The sequence below is a fragment of the Cyprinus carpio genome, chromosome B16 (genome assembly GCF_018340385.1).
Source record: "Cyprinus carpio isolate SPL01 chromosome B16, ASM1834038v1, whole genome shotgun sequence".
Lineage (NCBI taxonomy): Eukaryota > Metazoa > Chordata > Actinopteri > Cypriniformes > Cyprinidae > Cyprinus > Cyprinus carpio.
The window spans coordinates 24,217,960-24,238,125 of NC_056612.1; the positions used below are offsets into that span (position 1 = coordinate 24,217,960).

At 36.1% G+C, this 20,166-nt stretch overlaps 1 protein-coding gene across 1 annotated transcript in view; it reads right to left on the reverse strand.

Moving 5' to 3' along the window:
* The window catches only part of LOC109106037 (rho GTPase-activating protein 33-like), a 51,483-nt gene that overhangs the window by 15,337 nt on the left and 15,980 nt on the right, over positions 1-20,166 (reverse strand). Inside the window, 11 exon segments of the mRNA XM_042741633.1 lie at positions 396-461; positions 639-720; positions 802-879; positions 2,011-2,133; positions 2,579-2,671; positions 3,426-3,563; positions 3,779-3,865; positions 6,175-6,259; positions 7,514-7,605; positions 9,442-9,476; positions 14,878-14,946. Of these exon segments, the coding sequence (XP_042597567.1) occupies positions 396-461; positions 639-720; positions 802-879; positions 2,011-2,133; positions 2,579-2,671; positions 3,426-3,563; positions 3,779-3,865; positions 6,175-6,259; positions 7,514-7,605; positions 9,442-9,476; positions 14,878-14,946 (948 nt within the window).

A 20,166-nucleotide genomic window follows, 5' to 3' on the forward strand; every position in this document is an offset into this window, starting at 1 on the left:
AGGGGGGTGTGGTTGACCCATAACTTTTATAAAGAATATCTCTTTGAGACTTTAGTCTTTGCAACTTTACAGATCTTCTTTATGCACCAAGAGCTTGTTACATTCCAAAGAGAAAGGAAAAATTTAAATCGCATCATATGATCACTTCAAACCTGCTCCTGCAAGTTTACCCTTATCTGGTTCCACATTTGAGTACAATGTAATCAACAACTGATGCACAGAATCACATACCTGTCCTACATTTTTTTCTTTTTCGATATACTGCTACACTCGGCTGTGTCACAATAGACAAGAAAAGATCTGACTGTGATTTCATTGTCACTTTAATAGTATGCCCAGCCCTAATTGCAACTACTGAAAAGTAAAAAAAAAAAAAAAAAAACATTTAGTGATACCTGATGTTGGAGAGGAAGGCTCAGTCGTGTTGTTGACGCCAGGTTTGGAGCCTGAAGCATCCACCTCTGAAAAAGCCAATAAAGATGAAGAACCAAATGATGCGTACTGAAGCACTGATAAACCAGCAAGAAGAGTTCAAAGTACATTTCTCAGTCAGTTTTGCTACAGAGATTCTTAAAGGCATTTCTACTTCAAGAACCATCCTGATCTCTGAATACTGGAGAAGACCATGTGCATGGTACCTTGCTTACTGACAGGAGCGCTGACCGACTGTGGCAACTTCTCATTGATTAACTTCACACATTCACTGGGAAAGAAGCCAACCTGAAGAAAAAGAGGGGAAAGCTGAGCTCAAAGTTTACAGTGTTACTGAAGATGGCCCAAGTCAGATCCTGGAACCAGTACCTGGAATCCATGCTTTCCTCTCCACCACGTGGTGTCCTCTTTGGGTGGCATGTCAATCACTGACAAAATATCACCAACTTGGTGAACAAAGATACATGCAAGCGATTAGCATGCAAACAGACACGCGCGCACACACACACACACACACACACACACACACACACACACACACACACACACACACACACACACACACATCTAGTAACAAACATGCAAATTAATTGTGCATTAAAACCATCAAAAACTCTTCATAAAAGTATATTAGCACAGAAGAGGATGATGATTGAGTTCATATTTGTTCAACCACAAGCACGTCATCAACTGCAATTACTGTATGTGCACTGCAGACAAAACACTTCATATATTCCCAACAACATCCAGTCACAATCAGATTAACATCTCTATTCAGAAGCACTGTTGCGTGCCGAAATATGACCCAAATTTAAAAAAAAGAGGAAGGGAAAAAAAAATATCAGTTCCTATCTCTCAGTGGAGAGCAGAAAGAGAAAGCATTAAGCCTGAGATGAGAGAAAAGATAAAAAGAACAAGAGAGAAACCAAAATAGCACAAATTTGTTGAATAAATGTTGATGTTGGCTTTAAAAGCCTTGCCTAAATCTAAAAATTCAACAGACAAACAAACAAATACAGCATTACTAAGTGGTTGTCATAAGGCATTTCTAGGTGGTTGCAAAGGGTTTCAGAGAGGTTTTTATGGTCTCGCCATGTAGTTAAAGTTAGCTAGATAGATCAGTTTAAAAAATGATGTCATATGTATGCAAAGGACAGACAGACAGAGAGAAAGAAAGAAAGAGAGAGACAAAAAAAATAGAGAGAGAAAAGGGGCCTCAATGTGTTCTAAGTTTGGGTCACCCTATTCTTTGGCCCAGAAAGTGTCGCTGTATATGGAGCAGTGTATAGGGAGGGGGGACAGGAATAGACATGACGGAGGAGGAAGAGGAGGAGGAGGAAGAGCAGAGAGTACGAAACAGTGTCCCAGGACCAGGCAGGCTGTGCATGCATGTGCAGAATAAGGACAGGACGTGAAAAAGAGAGAACTCAAACTGGGTACAAGGTCTTCTGGAAGAGTTTGGAGTTTATGCTGTAGTTTGATGTACAACACTGAAAGGAGCTTTGAAAAAAGCTTTCATATGTCCTGTTTTAAAAGGAAATATATCAACAGAGGGGAAAAAATAAGTGGTCTGAGTACCTCAATAGAGATCTCATCGCTAGCCTGAGCAGTGTAGCGCTTGATGACGTGAGCAGCAGCGATGGCAGGGACGTTTAAAGATGCTTCTTCTTTCAGCAGGAACCTGTTGCCATGGTTGTCAATCTGTAGAGAGCATGAAAATCCATTAGCTGTAATATTGCATGACTTCATGTAGCCAAAATCTCAAAGCAAAATTCATGAAATGTATCTTAGCAAAACAGATTCTGCCATTTTTTACAAAAAAGTGTGTGTTGGGATCGCCTGTGATACACGTATAATTTCACATAATTGCACGCTTATGTTGTTCCACAAAGAAGATATTTTGAGAAATGTGTGTTTTCATCAGGCCATACAATGGAAGTCAGTGGGCTCCAATATTGTTTGGTTTCCAACGTTCTTCAAAATATCTTTTGTATTCCACAGAAGAAAGAAACACACACAGGTTTGGAAAGTCATGAGGGTGAACTATACCTATAAATAAGTTTAATTTCGACATACTTCCAAATTGCAGTTCTTATCTACTCTAATATATGTTTGCATTCCCATCTTTGCTCTGCTTGTCTCTCACCTCCATCCAGGTGAGAACCGGCCCACAGTTCAGCTTATTGTCCACAATCATGGAGAGACGGTTTAGATACTCCGACAACAGTGGCGTGAAGATCTGCGTGAACAACATGCATGTTAAGCTCACTTGAAAGTCTCACTTATTTTTCAAATGAAAATGATTTATGTAAGATTCAGGTCCATTTGAATTTTTAGTAAAGAAACAAATAAATACATTTTATTAGGGATGCAATACATTTATTATAAGTGTTAGTACATTTAAGACAATTTATGTTTTAAAAGATTTAGATTTCAAATGTTTTGTATTCATCAAAGAAAAATAATTCTGAGAAAAACAATTAAGCACTATTCCCAACATTCAAAAAAGTTTTCTTGAGCAGCAAATCAGAATATTCAAATGATTGCTGAAGGATCATGTGACACTGAAGACTGGATTAATGACTGCTGAAAATTCAGTTTGGTCATCACAGGAAAAAATGACATTTTAACATTTTAAAATAGAAAACAGTTATTACTATTACTGTATTTTTGATCAAATAAACAGACTTGCTCAGCATAACAGACTTATTTCAAAGACACTACAAAATCTTATTGAACCCAAACTTTTGTATCTAATGGTAATTAGAATCTACCAGATTTAAAATAATCTCATGATAAATAAAAAAAAAAAAAAAAAAAAAAAAGTGTTTTCCTTCTCAGCACTGTCCCTAAGGGTGCAGACACCAACCTACATAACTGGCCGACGACCTCAATACAGAGCAGCTAACTCTGTTAGCGGTACGACATAAGCTACGATGAAGCTAAATAATAATAATAAAAAAAACATTAGTATCCAGCGTAGTTGAGCTCACCTCCACCCGGTCTCCAATCTCGCATAGGGCAGGAAGGGCCAAAAGCTGCGAGTAACGGCGGTCGTAAATACACTGATGCAGGTGGGCGTCCAGCGTCCGGAACTCTTCGTATGAACGACGCACCATCCATGTCTTACCCTAGATTTCAGCAAGAGAGAGAGAGAGTTGGGGAAAGAGGGGCAGAGAGAGGAGGGGGAAGTCAACAAATTACATTCCAACAGAAGAGAGGAAAGATGCACGATGCATGTGTAGTGCACTGAATTCTTTCACGTTTGATACGGTCAGACGTGTTTTTTTTGCAGCAGGTGGGGTGTTTATTATTAGCGCTGACTGGGGCATGTGCGCCCACTCACCTGGCAGGACACCTGCACGAGGAAAACCAGATCTTTGGCACTGCCCAAGGTCCAGCTGGCATCGCTCTGCTCGTTGGCAAACTGAAGCTGAAGGTGAAAAGAGCAGACATTAATTCATGAAGGTGCGAAGAAGTTCAAGCAGACATAAACAAACATTTAAAGGGAATGTTCACAGTCTTGAATCATCATTTAAAGGGTCATGAAACCCCAGAAAAGATTTTAGCAGAGGTGTTTGTGTTGCACATCATAGAAAACAATGTTAGCATCCGATAATTTTAACTGTTGGAGAAAACTGGTTAATTTTAACTTCCGGGTTTAAAATCTACATTGTGCTGACTATAGTACATCGATGATGCATCGGTGTCTATTAAATTATTCATGAGACTGCGTGTTCTTATCCTATTAGTTTAAAACTGTTGTGAGAAGTAACCGGTGCTGAAACAGGGGTTTCATGACCCTTTAAGACTGCATATTTCCACCATAACCACATGGTACACTGGAAGAACAATTGGTTGCATAAATTAGGCTGGTTTTGTGTTCATTGATCCTGATCTGACAAGTTTATTATTGGATAAGTATATCTCAATGGCTGTTACATTCATCATGCTCCTGCATCCCAACGTAATTGTGCATTTATGTATGAGTTTACATGGTGTAAATCCAATTTCTTGGGGCATTCGGTTGCACTTTTCAAGTTTCATTTTTCTGACATTTTGAAATGAGTTGAAAGAACCAACATAAACACCAAAACATGTCCTTAATTGCATTGATTCTAATATCACTTTCAGTCTGGACAGATCAATTACTAGTTAAAATTACGTGTTACTCAAATTTGATGAGATACAGCTACTTTCAAACACAGGACTGTTTATGAGAAGCTGGGAACATCCCTTCACAATAATTCAAAATGCTGTTTCATATCCATGTAGCATGCAAAATTCCCCATGGCTTTGACAATGACTGTAATCAGTAAGATGTAAAAAGTCACTTTTATCCAAAGCTACTTACTGTTTTATACAAAACTCCTAAGTCTGGGGATACCAGAACAGTAAGTTTTTTTTTTTTTTTTTTTTTTTTTTTAGATGTTAATGCAGAAAACAGAAAACATTTATTTAAAATTGTAAACAATCAAACAAATGTAGCCCTGGAGAGCATTTAAATATGTATGCAACCATGGTACTAGTATGGTACATGGCCGAAAAATACTGTGTTGCATTAGCAGTTGCACAAAGAAGAGGAGAACTGCAGAGATCCTTTCTGCTTCACAGGGTCAGAGTAAAAAAACATGTAAAGGTCTTTTATTTTTGTCTTCAGGGGGTTTAAACACTAATGAGATGGACTCCCACTCCAGTCATGTTCCAGGTGCTCTCGTGTGTGTGTGTGTGTGTGTGTGTGTGTGTGTGTGTGTGTGTGTGTGTGTGTATGTGTGTGTACAGAGCTCTGCCATAATAAACACAAAATGCAGCACGAACACACAAAACAATGCCACAGGGACAATGAATTCCATTTTGAGAATGAATGTCTATCATTATGGCTGTAAACCTTCTTAAATGGATCACAGATTTTAGACAAGCTTAAACAAAGCACTTTGTGGCTGACGGTTTATATGAGAAGAGCTCTGACATACTGCAGTGTATCTGTGAATCAAGTGTAAGTAATTGTTTCCTCCTCCCTATCAGAGCACACGAATAGAATCTGAATGTGTGTGTGTGTGTGTGTGTGTGTTATTGAAGGTCACAAAGCAAGGGTCTTTATCATCCCTGGAGATGATCTGGCTGTATGCTGATATCTGCTTGTTGTTTACTAATAACCCTAAATGTCGAACTCTAAATGTGATGCATATTGACAACTGAACATGTACATCACTAAAACACAAACAAAAAAACCTTTTATACTTCTTTAATAGATGTCCTTGGTCTTATTGTGCACAAATGATCAGTGCTTGTTATCTTTTATCAAAAAATGAAACCACATTTCTAAAGGTCATTTGGTCAGGGCAACATAATATTAATGTCATAGCTTTAAATCTTGGTAAATAATCTTTTTTACTTCTAAACACGATATACATAAGTATTAATGCCAACAAAGGCAATATTTTTAGGTATCATAATTGTGCTCCTGATGTAAAACACCTTCTTTTGGGCAAAATAATAATATGAATAATAATCAAAATAATAACAAGTTGAATAAGTAAATGAAATAAATACATTTAAAATAAAAAAGTAATTATATACAATTTTTATATGTTTAATTATTATAAAACAGAGCATACATATACAACAAATAACACATTTTGCAAACAAATGTGACCAATAGGGCTGGGCGATATAAAAAGTTTCCATTTTTATAACATTTTAGTGGAGAGCTAACAAATTCTGCTTAAGACAAGATCTTACCTCGATAGAACCGAAGTCCACATTTTCATAGTGAAAGTGGGCACAGTCAACAAGCTTGGGGAAGTGACCTTTCACAACAGAAAGCCTGGAACCACAATCAATAGATGGAATGTGTTAACACATTATATACTCTATGTTTATCAGTTACAAGTAGAGAAAACTTTCATACTATGTTTAACTTATTTGGTTAATCAAATTAGTCATCACAGCAGTTAGCACTATGACTATTTCTCAGACTATTTCATCTGGAAATCAACGAAATGAAACAAAAAGATCCTACAGACTTCTCAGGGCTCTGGCAAACACCCACACATTAACACTGAGTTTTGCCCAGGACAGTATTATGTATATTTTCTTCAGCTCTAGTTTGTATTTTCAAGTTCGACCGAGTGTAGAAGCTCTCTAGGGCAACTTTCAGTAAGCTACTCATGGACACCACAGGGAAACTTTGCATCTCCTTATCAGTTACTTCAGGGGGAAGTGAAACTCAGTTCTTCCTGTTCTACAGTGGGTTCAGAGCTTGACAAACCTGAGCTACAATGCTGACAGTAACACGGCCCTTCACTTAATTAACTACCAACCAAACCAAAATATAGTTAATCTCTTTTGTGTCTAAAACCTTAAAGGCTGTTTTACTCTTCATTTCAAATGCTTGCTCTACACCTGAGTTTGAGGGTCCTGGTTACAATTCAAGTGGGTTTGCTTGCAAGGTGGGAACCCTAGTTAAGAAAGCTGCTTAAAAATAGAGTCCTATGATTTCCAATGTGAAAAGACAAGGACAGAATCGTGGAATCAATCCAGTCATAAATATGGAATTTACTGTGGAATGTCAAGGAATTTGGCAAAGTTTGGATGAATAAATCCAAATGCTATACACAATCAAACTGCTATTGAAATATGAAGTATACATGTCTCCTACAAAAACTCAAGCACCACGACGCTTGAGGTGTTTTCAGTGTCTGATCCGGCTTATATGAGGACTTAAACTCCATCCCCAGAGCTGCTCTAGCTCACTCATTGAAACATTGTTTTAAAATAAGATTTTTCATAATAAACATCTGTTGTGCAGCACATTGTTTGTCAAAGAAATTAAGAAACCGTTCAAATTTCATTTGACTGCAATTTAAAAGATTTGCATTAAATCATAAAACAGAAACCAGAAAAATTAAAAGACAGCACAATTTCTGAAAAAAATAAAACCTATCATAGGGCACTATTATTGTTACATTGTTACGTTTTTTTTTTTTTTTTTTTTAATTCAAAATTAAAATAAAATACAGAGAATTAGGTTTAAAAAAAGATTTCATAGAGCCTGATGGAGAGGCATGCAGTTTCTCACCTTTTGCTCATCTTCCCCTTCAAGTTGGCTGTGGTTCCCACCGATCGGGTCCCAGGCTCCCCAGAACTGTCCAGATTATCAGTGCTTCGAGCCTGAAGGACGGGAATGAGAATAAAGAAGAAACAGTTTTTATAATGGATTCTGATGGGCTCATTCAACAACACAGAGTTTAAAGTCATCCCTGTTTCAAGAGCAAAAGTATGCATCATCTGAATTCAATGACTGAATCAACATACTTTGGAGAAAATAGATTAGAAATCCTAAATCAGCAGTAATATTACGGAGATGATTCACTGAGGATTCATAAGGTCTCAAGCAGATCAATTTGATTTTAATGTTTAAATCAAACTAAGAAAATTACTAAGGGAGCAGCAAGCAGCTTGTGAAGCGAACGGGACAGTTGTCTTCTGACCTCTGGTCTCATTTAGAATAAAACCAAGCGTTTACATCAAACATCACACTTTGACTACTGGCGTGTGATCCAAGCAGCCATTTTTGAACCTCTATGCAAATGAGTATCAGATATGAGATTTGTGATTGACAGCGGTGCGATAAGAGCATCAAAATATGAATTTTCTAATAATACATTTTGGTAACACTTTATTTTGATAGTTCACTTTAGACATTCTACTAACAGTAAGAAACTTTGCAACTTCATGTCAACTAGCAGTCATTAGAGTGTAAGTAGACTGTCTGCTTAATATCTTCTAAAACTTTACTTTGATGGGTCCACAACATACAACATATGAGAAACTTTACAAGTATATGTCAACTTATTTTCTAACCCTAAACCTAACCTAACAGTCTACTCAAGAGTAAGTAGACATTAAGCTGCAAATAAATGAGAATTACTTGACACGTAGTTGCAAATCTACCTCTATTAGCAGAATGTCTAAAGTGGGCTATCAAAGCAGTGTAATCTAAATTTGAATTATTAATGCTGTGTATACACTTCAGAAATAGCATTTTTATATTTATAAATATCTAAAATAAATAAAAATAAAATCAAAATATATGTATTCAGATATGTTAAATAGAGAGAGTTTTTTTATTATATTCATTGAGATGTATAGAGATAATTTAGATTATTATTAGTAGTATTTTACCAACAGAAACATAAACAAATAATAAAAGGTACTTCAGATTATAAAAAGAACTAAATAAAAAAGTACAACAAACATTTTATCAAAAATAATCTCATTTGAAATATCTCATGCAAAATCAAATTTTATGTCAACTGATTTTCCATTAAACAGCAAAATGTAGTTTTCAGCAGACTTTCATTTTACTGTCTTGCCTCAAGCTTACAGCTGATGGTGTTAGGAAATATGACGTGATGTGACGTACAGCTCTAAAAAGTTCAGAGCAGTCACTCGGTTTTAAAGTTCTGGCATCACAAAACAGCGCTCTGGGCCTTAGAGCAAAAGCTGCATACACACTGGATGTTTCCTCGCTCATTACAACTTTTTATTCTTGTGTGTTCCTTGATGAATAAAAGCCCCGGTGAATTATGGCTCAGTCATGCAGATTAGTTCTGATAACAGCGGACCTGTCATGATGACTGTTTGAGTTTCATCCACCTGACAGGCAGTTTCGATGGAAACACTGCCACGGGAGCATTTGGTTGCGAGACAGCACTTCCCCGAACCCCTCGGGGTAAGTACAGATCTCTGCAGTCCTCCTTAGGTTTGCGCAACACCAAACAGTCATGGATAAGTTTAAACACTGAATGAGGGATGACAAGAGTGGATCTGTCTGTTGCTTTACCCAAAGCAATCCTTGTTTTCTTCCGCAAAGGGATGGCAAATTAGGAAAGGCCAGCGCATTGATAAGCCAATCATTTTAGAGGCGATGATCAGATTGATTGAAGCACTGTGCGTGTGGCAGTATGGGAGAAAGGAGGTGTCGGACACTTCTGTCAAACTTACCTTTATTGCTAGCTGCTCTCCCCTGGGCAAGAAACCTTTAGAGATGGTCAGTAGTGCATAAGCATATTTAACAAGGATTAAACCTATATTGTACTGTTAAGCAAGCAGATGTGTGTGAACTTAGTGTGTTCCTTACATAATCCCAATGATAACAATTAACTCCTCAGTACGTGTGCTTACTTCTATAACCAAGCAGAATGCAAAGCAAAAGCACTGGTGCCGTGTAAACAAATATTGTGTTTGGATTTGCATGCTGCAACTCTTAGAGGAGACAAGGAAGCAAAGCTGAAAACACCGTCAGACTGACCTCAAAAGATAAAATCACTTCCTGACCACAAGCCCCACAGCTCCTGATCAGTTATTACTGATAATGAAAGCTGTTACAAAAACTAGGAAAAAGAATTCTAGCACTAAAAAGAATAAGCAAAAATTAAGTAATCTAAAGCTATAAACACTCACTAAAACATAAAGACACACAGAAACTGTACTGAGAAAATTATCTTGTATAATAAAATATACATAGTCTTTTATTATTTTATTTGTAATACTGACAATGCAATAAAACCCAAATCAAACCTAGGTGTTTTCCAAAAATGCAAAAAAAATAAAAACTATTAAATGAACAGGAAAAATTTAAACTAAAATGTAAAAATACAATTTTAACTGGCCATTTACTAATTACTAAACAAAATATTTTTTTAAGAATAATTTACAGTTTAAAATGTTTTATATATATATATATATATATATATATATATATATATATATATATATATATATATATATATATATATATATATATATATATATATATATACACACACACACACACAATTAATAATATAATTAAATATATATAAAATAAAAAATAGAGAAAGTAAATCTAGAAACAACTTCAAAATTACTAAAAATAAAGATTAAAAATAGATAAATAAAAATTTAGGCGGCCAAAACTATTTCGGAATAATTGAAACTACATGAAACTGAAATTGAAAGTAATATATAAAAGAAACATTTTCAAAAATATAACTGCCCCTATATATATATATAAAAACAAACAACAACAACAAAAAAAAAAACATTCTTCTGACCCAACCTGCTTCCAGAACCCCACCTTCTCCATTCGGCTTTGGATTGAGCACACATTCCTCAATCTGATGATATCTCGGCCCTCACAACACACGGCTGGAAGATCAGCTGAGATCTCAGAGGAGAGATGTCGGCCAAATCAGTGACAGTGAGAAGAGCTGCCTGCCAATATCTCGCCTATAAATCAGTGGAAATATATTGCACACTTACACCGCAGTGCACACGCCTGTCTGAAGATATCAACTGGAGTCACACTGATTGTGTGTCAGTCATTATTAGGCAGCGTTTCCTCTCTGTCCCTGACTGACACAAGGGTTATTGAGGTAGTCAACATTCCAGCAGCAAAAGCAACATTTATAGACACTATCGTGTATCTTTCTTAAAAACCGACAACATTTACTGACAAAACTATTTTTATTCCATTACCTTAATATAAATAAAAACAGACCCAATTTACATTCTTAATGTCCCCTGTCCTTACTGAATATGATTCAGCAATCTTTCATAAAAATATAAATGCATTTCTCCAACTGAAATTACTTTCTGCTGACATCAAGGATGGGGAAATATGATAACCAACATCATTTAGAACATATATACAAAAGGAAAATATGAATAATGCTTGCTGCAAAAGAAGTTGCTATGCGGTTGCTAGGGTGTTCTGGATGGTTGCTTATTGGCCCAAGTCTCTAAGATATTTTGGTCTCTAGATATGGCTCAGGGTTTGTCAAATCCCTAACCATGAGGAAAAGCAACAGTAATAGTCATGCTTGCTTAAGTAGTCCCTTCTGAATATTGTGTTTCACTCAGAAATACACCACATCACAGGAGCTAAATATGCTGCGAATGCCATTTTAAGTTGTCTTAAAAGGTCTGGTCTGACATTAAAAGAAATACAGAAGTAAACTACCGTTGAAGCGTTTGGAGTCAGTAAGATTTGAAATAATATTTTCATTCAGGTAGGACATGTTAAATTGATCAAAAGAGACAGAGAAGACGTTTATGTTACAAAAGTTTTTTTTTTTAAGAAAATCTGCTCTTTAGATCTATATATTCAAAGAATTCTGAAAAAAAAAAAAAACTATTTATCACAGTTTCCACAAAAATATTAAGCAGTACAACTTTTATCACAATGTTTTCAACATTGATAATAATAATAAATGTTTCTTGAGCACCAAATCAGCAATGAATTCTAAAAGATCATGTGACACTGAAGAAGACTGGAGTAATGATGCTGAAAATTCAGCTTTGCGTCACATGAATAAATTACAATTTAAACTATATAAAAATAGAAAACTGCTATTTTAAATTGTAATAATATTATTAGTTTTACAGTATTTTTTTGATCAAATTAATGGAGCCTCGGTGAGCATGACATTTGTTTTATAAATATTTGTTAAAATCTCACCGACTACAGACTTTTGAACCATAGTCTATAGTATAATACAGTAAAAAAAAAAAAAAAAAAAACCTGAAACAAATGAAAAGAACATCAAAATATTACTTAAATACAAACTGATAAATATCTATGCTGAATGCTTATTCAAATCAATACACTGGTCCAAGTTTCATTGCATATTGTGTGCTGAAACCACGAGACTTGCCCGTCGAGCTGTGAAACAAAACACGCCTGGATCTATAAAGAGGCAGTAAGCTTTTATTCAACCCACAATAAAGACTATATTTCAACCTTCAAGTTTTCCTCATACAACGATGCGGGCATTACTGCTTGTAGCGACGGTAAACGCAGCTGGTTTTAACCAAGGCCGCAGTGATGTTATGCAAACAGGCACCTGGCAGACCCACTGTAGGATTTACAGCAAACAACACACCTGGCGGCTGGCATACGGGTTCACCTGAGATAAACCTGGGATGGAAACATGCTAATCAACCACGTCCATCTAGAGCATATCTTCTCTGCTGTACGATAAAGTAGGCATAACTTGCCCTAGTCTACCAAACCCTCTTAATCAGTCAGTGAAGCTGGCCAATTCATGCCGTTTCTCTTGTGGTAACCTCATACATCTTCTCCATGACTGGTTTATGTTTCTCTGACACAACACACAGTAAGCTGCTCTCGACAGCTGATTCAAATCTTACATGTTAAAAACATAAAATCACTCAAATTTATAATGCATGACCCAACTAACCAATTAAACCCTAAGTCAACTACGTAAATATTTCCACATTCAAATACTGAACCCTCCTTGCTCTCAGACTGCTTCATACCTTGAGCATTCTCTTCCTCTTGAACATTTCTTCTGTTGTTGATTCCGTGAGGCAGAATTACGGAGGTCAACAAGGTTTTGTACTAGCCACACTTCAGTTGTCATCACCTCTCTAAGTCATCGCTTCACCGATTCAGAAGCATCCGAGTACATTCTCCTGCGGTGGGACCCTCCACAGATACGTGGGCAGATGGGTGGGCTTTCCTTGGAGATTCCCATAAGCAAAAAATAAAATGAACTCTCTCGTAACACACTCGTCTATCTTGCCTTTCTTACGGTCTCAGACACACAAAAAGCTCACGTTCAGAGGCACCTGTTGAATATTTGATGTGGCGATCTGAAAGCTCTGTAACTCCTCAGCTGTTCGCAGGAAGAGAAGGGCTGCTCGTATGACAGGGTTTTTTTTTTTTTTTTCAGTGAAAATATTCTTATTTTGTTTTTATTTAGTAATAATAATAGCAACAATTGTTATTATTGCGGTTGTTGTTTTATAACCATATGGAGGTATAATCACAGGATTTTGGCCATATTGTGCAGCCGTATAAACAAACACAGCAAACCTGTATTTTTTTCAATCGCATTTTAAATCACAATTTTTATCAGGAAAACTAGATTTCCTCCCCAAATTGTGCATCATTCGTTTAAACTGTTGGCTGAATGACTTGAGATGAAAAATCGTCAGCGTCAATCTAGCAGGCATCTGTTTGCAGTTCTCTGTAATATGTCATATTTCTGAGCGAAACAGGGTAAAAAAAAAAAAAAAATGGTGCTATATATCTGAATGGGACCAATAAGCTGAAGAAGGGGAGTTGCAAAATAAGAAGGCTGACAACAGCCAAAAAAACTAAGTCAATAAGACACAATATGCATTAAAAAAGTAAATTGGGTTTCATTGAGACTTCAAAAATTAGATCATTATATTCTTATCCCTCCATCTAAAATAAATGGTTTAGGCCACAACTTCAGAGCATCCAATCTGACCCTGGATTTTCATACATCAGAACTCAAAGTCCTGACTACTCAAAGCCCATTCCAGTCATCCTATAATCAATGTCCAGTTGATGCTATGCACAGTTTATCTGTCTTTTCACCAGCTTTCCAGAAGATACGCACAGACAACTCACAAACATGGGCTCTACTAACTCAGTCAGACATTCGAAGTAAGATACAGAAGGAAAGGCAAAAAAGGGACACAGATCAGGAACATGCACACAAACAAAAGACACGAGTCTCATTCACAAACATGTCTTCATATAACCAGTCTTTAAGCCAGTTTAATGTGGGAATTATAATGAATAAAAGTAAAATTTATCACTTACATTTATTTGAAATTCACAATAAAACTCATTACAGAACTTTTGTAGCTTTGAAAAGAAACTTATTGTAGGGTCACTTATTTATTTTTTTAAGGTCTATTTTTGGCATTTTCGCCTAAAATAACTATAAGACAGATAAAAAAAAACAAGAAGAAAAGTGGGAGAGAGTTGGGGCGGGATTGGGAAAGGTCCTCCAGTGGGGATTCAAACTTGGGAAGCCCGGAGTGCAATGGCACTGTATGTCGGTGTGTTGTCCACAAGGCTATAATAGAATATATGAAACTAAGTTCAATTAGACTTCTTGTAGAATCACTTTTATTATAACTAAGTAACTAAATGACCCTACTATGTCTAATTTCAAAGCAACAAATGTTAGAACAGTTAAAGTCAGAATGAGTTTTGAACCAGTTTTGAAATTGGATACGAAACGGAAAAAAAAGAACATGCAGAGACTGACAAATATAGAAGAGGTTGTACGGAAGCCCTTAAATGGACATGGGTGTGTATTATGTTAATAACTTTATGAAGACACGCCCTTCCTCATTTAGAATTAACTGGATTGATCAATAAATGACGGTAAAAATTCACAATTATGAGTGAATGAGACCCAAGAAGGCGAGAGCGACATGCACAGTTAAAAGGATGGGTTCAAACCCTGCAATTCGCCAAATGCATCTGAATCATCTTAATGCAGCATTTTAGCAGTTTACTGTTCCTCTCGCTCAGTTCATAACTGTATAAATGGAGTCAGAGTTGATCCCATCCTGTGCGTGAAGTGCTTTCGGCTGCAGAGCGGCACTTACCGGACATGTCTGCCAGGCTCATCGTTCTCACAAACATGGTGCATTTCCGAACCCACTGGGGTCCTGACACTTGACACAGAAAAGGAGAATAAAGGCCATTTAATGTCAGACATGAGTCTGCACTATAATCTCAAACACACAAGAAGCTACCATAACCCAAACACTGTGGATTATGAAAATGCATGAATGAGCCAGCATGATAACAGCAAGAACAGTGAGGATGAGAAGACATATATATGGGAAGACATATTGAATCAGCTCAATATGCAACTAGTGGACCCTTGTTTTACTCACATTTAGTTTTTCAGTACAGTTTTATACACTTCAAGCTGAGGTTTTAGCTACCTTTTGTTGTTTAAAATTGGATTTTAGTACCACAATAATTTAACTATCCTGACATTTATATGATTTGTCTGGCCAGCGAGAGAAATAAAAGCAGTGCATGAAAAATTTTAAGAGTATGTCTTTAATTAACATGTAAATGAACTCCTGTAATGATGTGAAATGCCTTGTGCTTTACGAGTTCAGTCTCATGTAGAGCTGAACTGCAGACTGCAGTAAACAAACGCAAAGAATCCATGAGACCTCCGGGCAGGAATTCTCTGGTATGGGGAGTATTCTGTAACCATGGCAACGAGTGATGTAGGAATGAACTGTGTTTTTGTAAGAAGTATTTTTCATCCCGTGTGAGAGTTGCACCAAGTTCAGCCAGTTAACAAAGACTTTAAGGCCAAAAGCCTACTTAAGTACACAAAACGTGAACGCTTGGGCAAGGCACTGTAAGCATGCTGATCCATTCTACATAATACACATGCTTTATTGAGTTACAACAAACTTCTGTCTGTATATCATTTAACTAACTTTCTCAGCAAGAATATCTTTAAACTGGAGCTCCGTTATGACATTAGCTCTACTGAAAGAGAAAACTAACCACAGATGGCATTCGTTTATCCTAATTAGGGTTCTTTTTTTAAAAGAACCGGAACCGTGAGCAATTTCTAAGTTTCGGTTCCGAAAACGGTTATGGTGCGACACGTGACCAAGCGGTGTGAGCAGCCTTGCGCTGATGTTCTGACGATTCGGCCGCCCTGCCTCTTTATTTACGGAGCACATTTTCTAATAACGCACACTCCACAGACGCGTGCACCGCATCGTGTCTTTAACTGCCGAACACATGTTTCCCACGACTGTACGCGCACTCGCACCTTTGATAACGGTGCACGTCGTTTTGTCTGACTGTACATGTACCAGCAGCGCACAGCACCTGCCTCCACTAAATTACATTATATTTGTCCCATATTGTCATTAATATACATACTGACGTCAACTTATTGGACCACTAAATAAATAGACTGCTATTGTTATGTAAGTATGAGGGTTAGATTATTTAGTGTACAGGTCATTTCAAGAGTGATAAACAAAGTGATAGAAAATGAAGATGAAGAAAGCCTCTTCACACGGGATGCGCTCGGCGGAACCGAGGCGGCACCTGCACCATGGTCCCGTGGTGGACGTTACCACAAAAGGCCAAATGATGGCACACTTCAGCTTTGTACACCGAAACAGGAACTGGGACAATTCTTTCCTCCTCTATTACTAGCAGCAAACAATAACAACAACAAAATTAGTAGCGTGCCTTAATGCTAGTATATCCTGTCACTCAGGATTTGTTCAGAGACGAAGACTGCCTTCTAGCTGCCGGGATATAAACTCAAAACGAAACAACTACCATAAATCTTGTATGATTTTTTTATTTATTTTTTTAAATATCGATATTCCGTTTTTGAGAATCGATACAGTATCACCAAATAAAAATAGCGCGATACTCATGTGTATAGATATTTTCTTACACCCTTAATAAAGACTTCTAAAAGATGATTTTAAAGATTTGTACAAACAGCTAAAATGCACTGATCAATAAAGCAGAAATCTTTAGCATCTGTCAATATCTTCATATATGAAGAGTTCATTTGCAAAAACATAACTCTGTTTTTAACTATTTTCAAAAATTTTGTTTTTCATTGTGCATTCTAATTTAACTCAATCAAACTGCATTTGGGTTATTTTGATTATGTAAAAATAACTAAAAGAAATACAGCTAACTAACACAATAAAACACAATGAAAATATGATAACATAATAAAAAACGGTATCTGTTTTTGCAAATAAACTCTTCATATATATGACCCTGGACCACAAAACCAGTCATAAGTAGCACGGGTATATTTGTAGCAAAAGCCAAAAATACATTGTATGGGTCAAAAATATTGATTTTTCTTTTATGCCAAAAATCATTAGGATATTAAGTAAAGATCATATTCCATGAAGTTTTTTTTTTAATTACCCTACCCTAAATATATGAAAACTTAATTTTTCATTAGTAATATGCACTGCTAAGAACTTCATTCTGACAACTTTAAAGGGACTTATTTTAGTATTTTAGTAATATTTAGATTTTTTGCACACTCAGATTTTACATTTTCAAATAGTTGTATATCAGCCAAATATATATTTGGTCCGAATCATGATTAGGGCTGGTTGACATTAATATTTCCCATTGTTCAGGCATTATCATTCACAAGTCTGAGGTCAGTATTATTTTTTTAGTCAAACATTACTTAAAAAAAAAAAAAAAAACTTTAGTAATCCACCCATGCTACTATAAAAGGCCTAATAATTTTTTAAATAAGGAACAAAAAAAAATCCTACTAGATAAACTAAAATTCTGAGAAACAAAAATTTCAGTATATGCACAGCAATTTTACTTGACTGTTACAACATTCTCATAAGGCTGTAACTAAAACTAAATTAGAAACTAAACTAAACAGAATCTAAATAAGCAACCTTTATTTGTAACGTCTTTTATCATTCAAAAACATGCATTACCTCATGCTATTCAAATACAAATGTAGTACCAGTATAGTATATTACAAGTACATTTTTACTAAGCGGATGGTTGTGGGTCACCATAGTAACACTGTCAGCTGTCGTTTGAACGCGGCCGAATTGTGCTGATATGGAGAAGAGCGAGAGAGGCTTATTATAGAGAAGTCGTGCTGTCAAAGTCCATACCATCATGTGGGCAGCGTCTCTATAGTAACAGTGCTGGTTTTGGCCATGAAGAAAGGCTCAGCGCGTGTGTGTGTGAAGGGTGAAACCAAATGTTTGTTAAATAAAGAAACCAGGATGGATGTAGAGAGAGAAATATTCAAACGAACAGTGGGCTGTGTTTGTGTAAGTGTCACACAGTGTTTGAGGTGTTCCTGGTAATAACCACACTAGAAACGCACACGCTCGCCGTGAAGTCTGCCTGTAGGTGCGCTGGATAAAATGGGTCACACACACTATTATTGTTACTTACTCCTGCTGTCTCTCTGTGCTGTCTGATCATGAGTAGTTCTGCGGCACACACACACACACACGCACGCACACACGCATGCACGCACGCACACACACACAAAACACTACTGTGCCATTTGACCTTGAGAGCAGGAGTGTAAATATTTGCTCTGATAATGATTCAATACAATCATGTTAATGATTCAATTTAATCATTTTAAAGTTTCATTTGATTCAGTATTTTGGTCCGATTCATGGCTGTGTTGATATTAAATATTTCCTATATTTTTGAGATATATTAGGGCTGCTCGATTATGGCAAAAATCATAATCACGATTATTTTGGTCAATATTGTAATCACGATTATTTAACACGATTATGAGGGGGCCATTTGACCAAAACTTTATACGAGTGATTTATTTAAAGAAAGTGATACATATTGAATATGTTTTTTCTGTAAATAAGTTTGCTATGACATCTACATTGTAAAGACCAGCGGAATTTCAAACAAACAAACAAACAAAAAGTCCTCAAATTTATTGAAAATTATTGAAAATAATTAAACTGTCAGCAATAAAAAAAGCAAAGGAAAAAAAACAATAGAATAAAAAGTTACAATTGAAACAAACTGTGCTTTAATTTTATTTTTTATGCAAGTCTCAAGCAGTTTACAGCCTACTACAGAAATGAATAATCAAATGTAAAATAAAACAGCAGTATTCACTGTAAGAATTAAACTTTTTTTATTCTTAAAGCTACAAAAGTCCTTCACTCAAGAGCAGTGTGTGATTATGAATTTGTCTTTTGTGGTTTTGATTAATATTAAGCACACAGTCGCAGAAGGAAAATAGCCCGCTGTCACTTTAAGAGCTGCACGGATCCAATTTACCATTACACACGTATTTTCATTCTCAACTCTTTACGTTCATTTATTACATGACCGACGAAGGTATACATAAATAATCACTAAGCGCCACATTTTTGTGTCTATCTGACTGCTTAGGTGCGCACCTTGAGCTAAAAGATGACTTTACATGTCCGTGTTCTGTTCCGTCTCTGAGCGCATCTCTTCCTGAGGAGCAGCGCAAGTTCTCTTTCACGCTTTTAAAAACATGAATAAATATACTTTGATAAAATCAAGCACGTCCCATTTTGCAAATGTCATGTTACATGATTTTACTGATTTGCATGGGAAATTGGGCTTTTATGGAGGAAAGAGAGCACAGCGCTGCACAAGGGGGCGGAATGGGGTGAAATAATCGTTTCATCTCGATTATTGTATTTTCATAATTGTTGGAGGCCAAAATCGAAATCGAACCGTTTTTTCGATTAATTGCACAGCCCTAAGATATATACTATAATTCAAAAGTCTGAGGTCAGTAATTATTTTTTTTTTCCATTTAGCAAGGATTCGTTTAATTGTTCAAAATTGAAAGTAAAGACATTTTTACAAAAGCTACTTATTCCAAATAAATTTTCAACACTGATCATATTAAAAGTTTTGCGAGCAGCAAATCAACATATTAGAGTGATCGTGTAACATAGAACTTGGCTTTACATCACAGGGAAAAAAACAAACATTTTAAAATATATTAAAATAAAAAACAATTATTTAAAATTGTAATAATATTTAACAATATTACTGTATTTTTTTCCTCAGCCTCAGTGAGCATAAGAGTTTTTTCTAGGGTTGTAAGAAAATATCGATATAAAAATAGTTAACAGTTGTTATCAAAATAGTTGTTTTGTTTTGAGTTCATATCCCGACTGCTAGATGGCAGTCTTCATCTCTGAACTTAAACAGTGGCAGGAAAGACTAGCATTAGGGCACGCCACTGTCGTTAGTGTTAATATAGTTCGCTGCCATTAATGGAGGATGAAAGAATTTTTCCAGTTCCCGTTTCAGTGTACAAAGCTGAAGTTTGGTGACATTTGTTTTTTTTTTTGGTA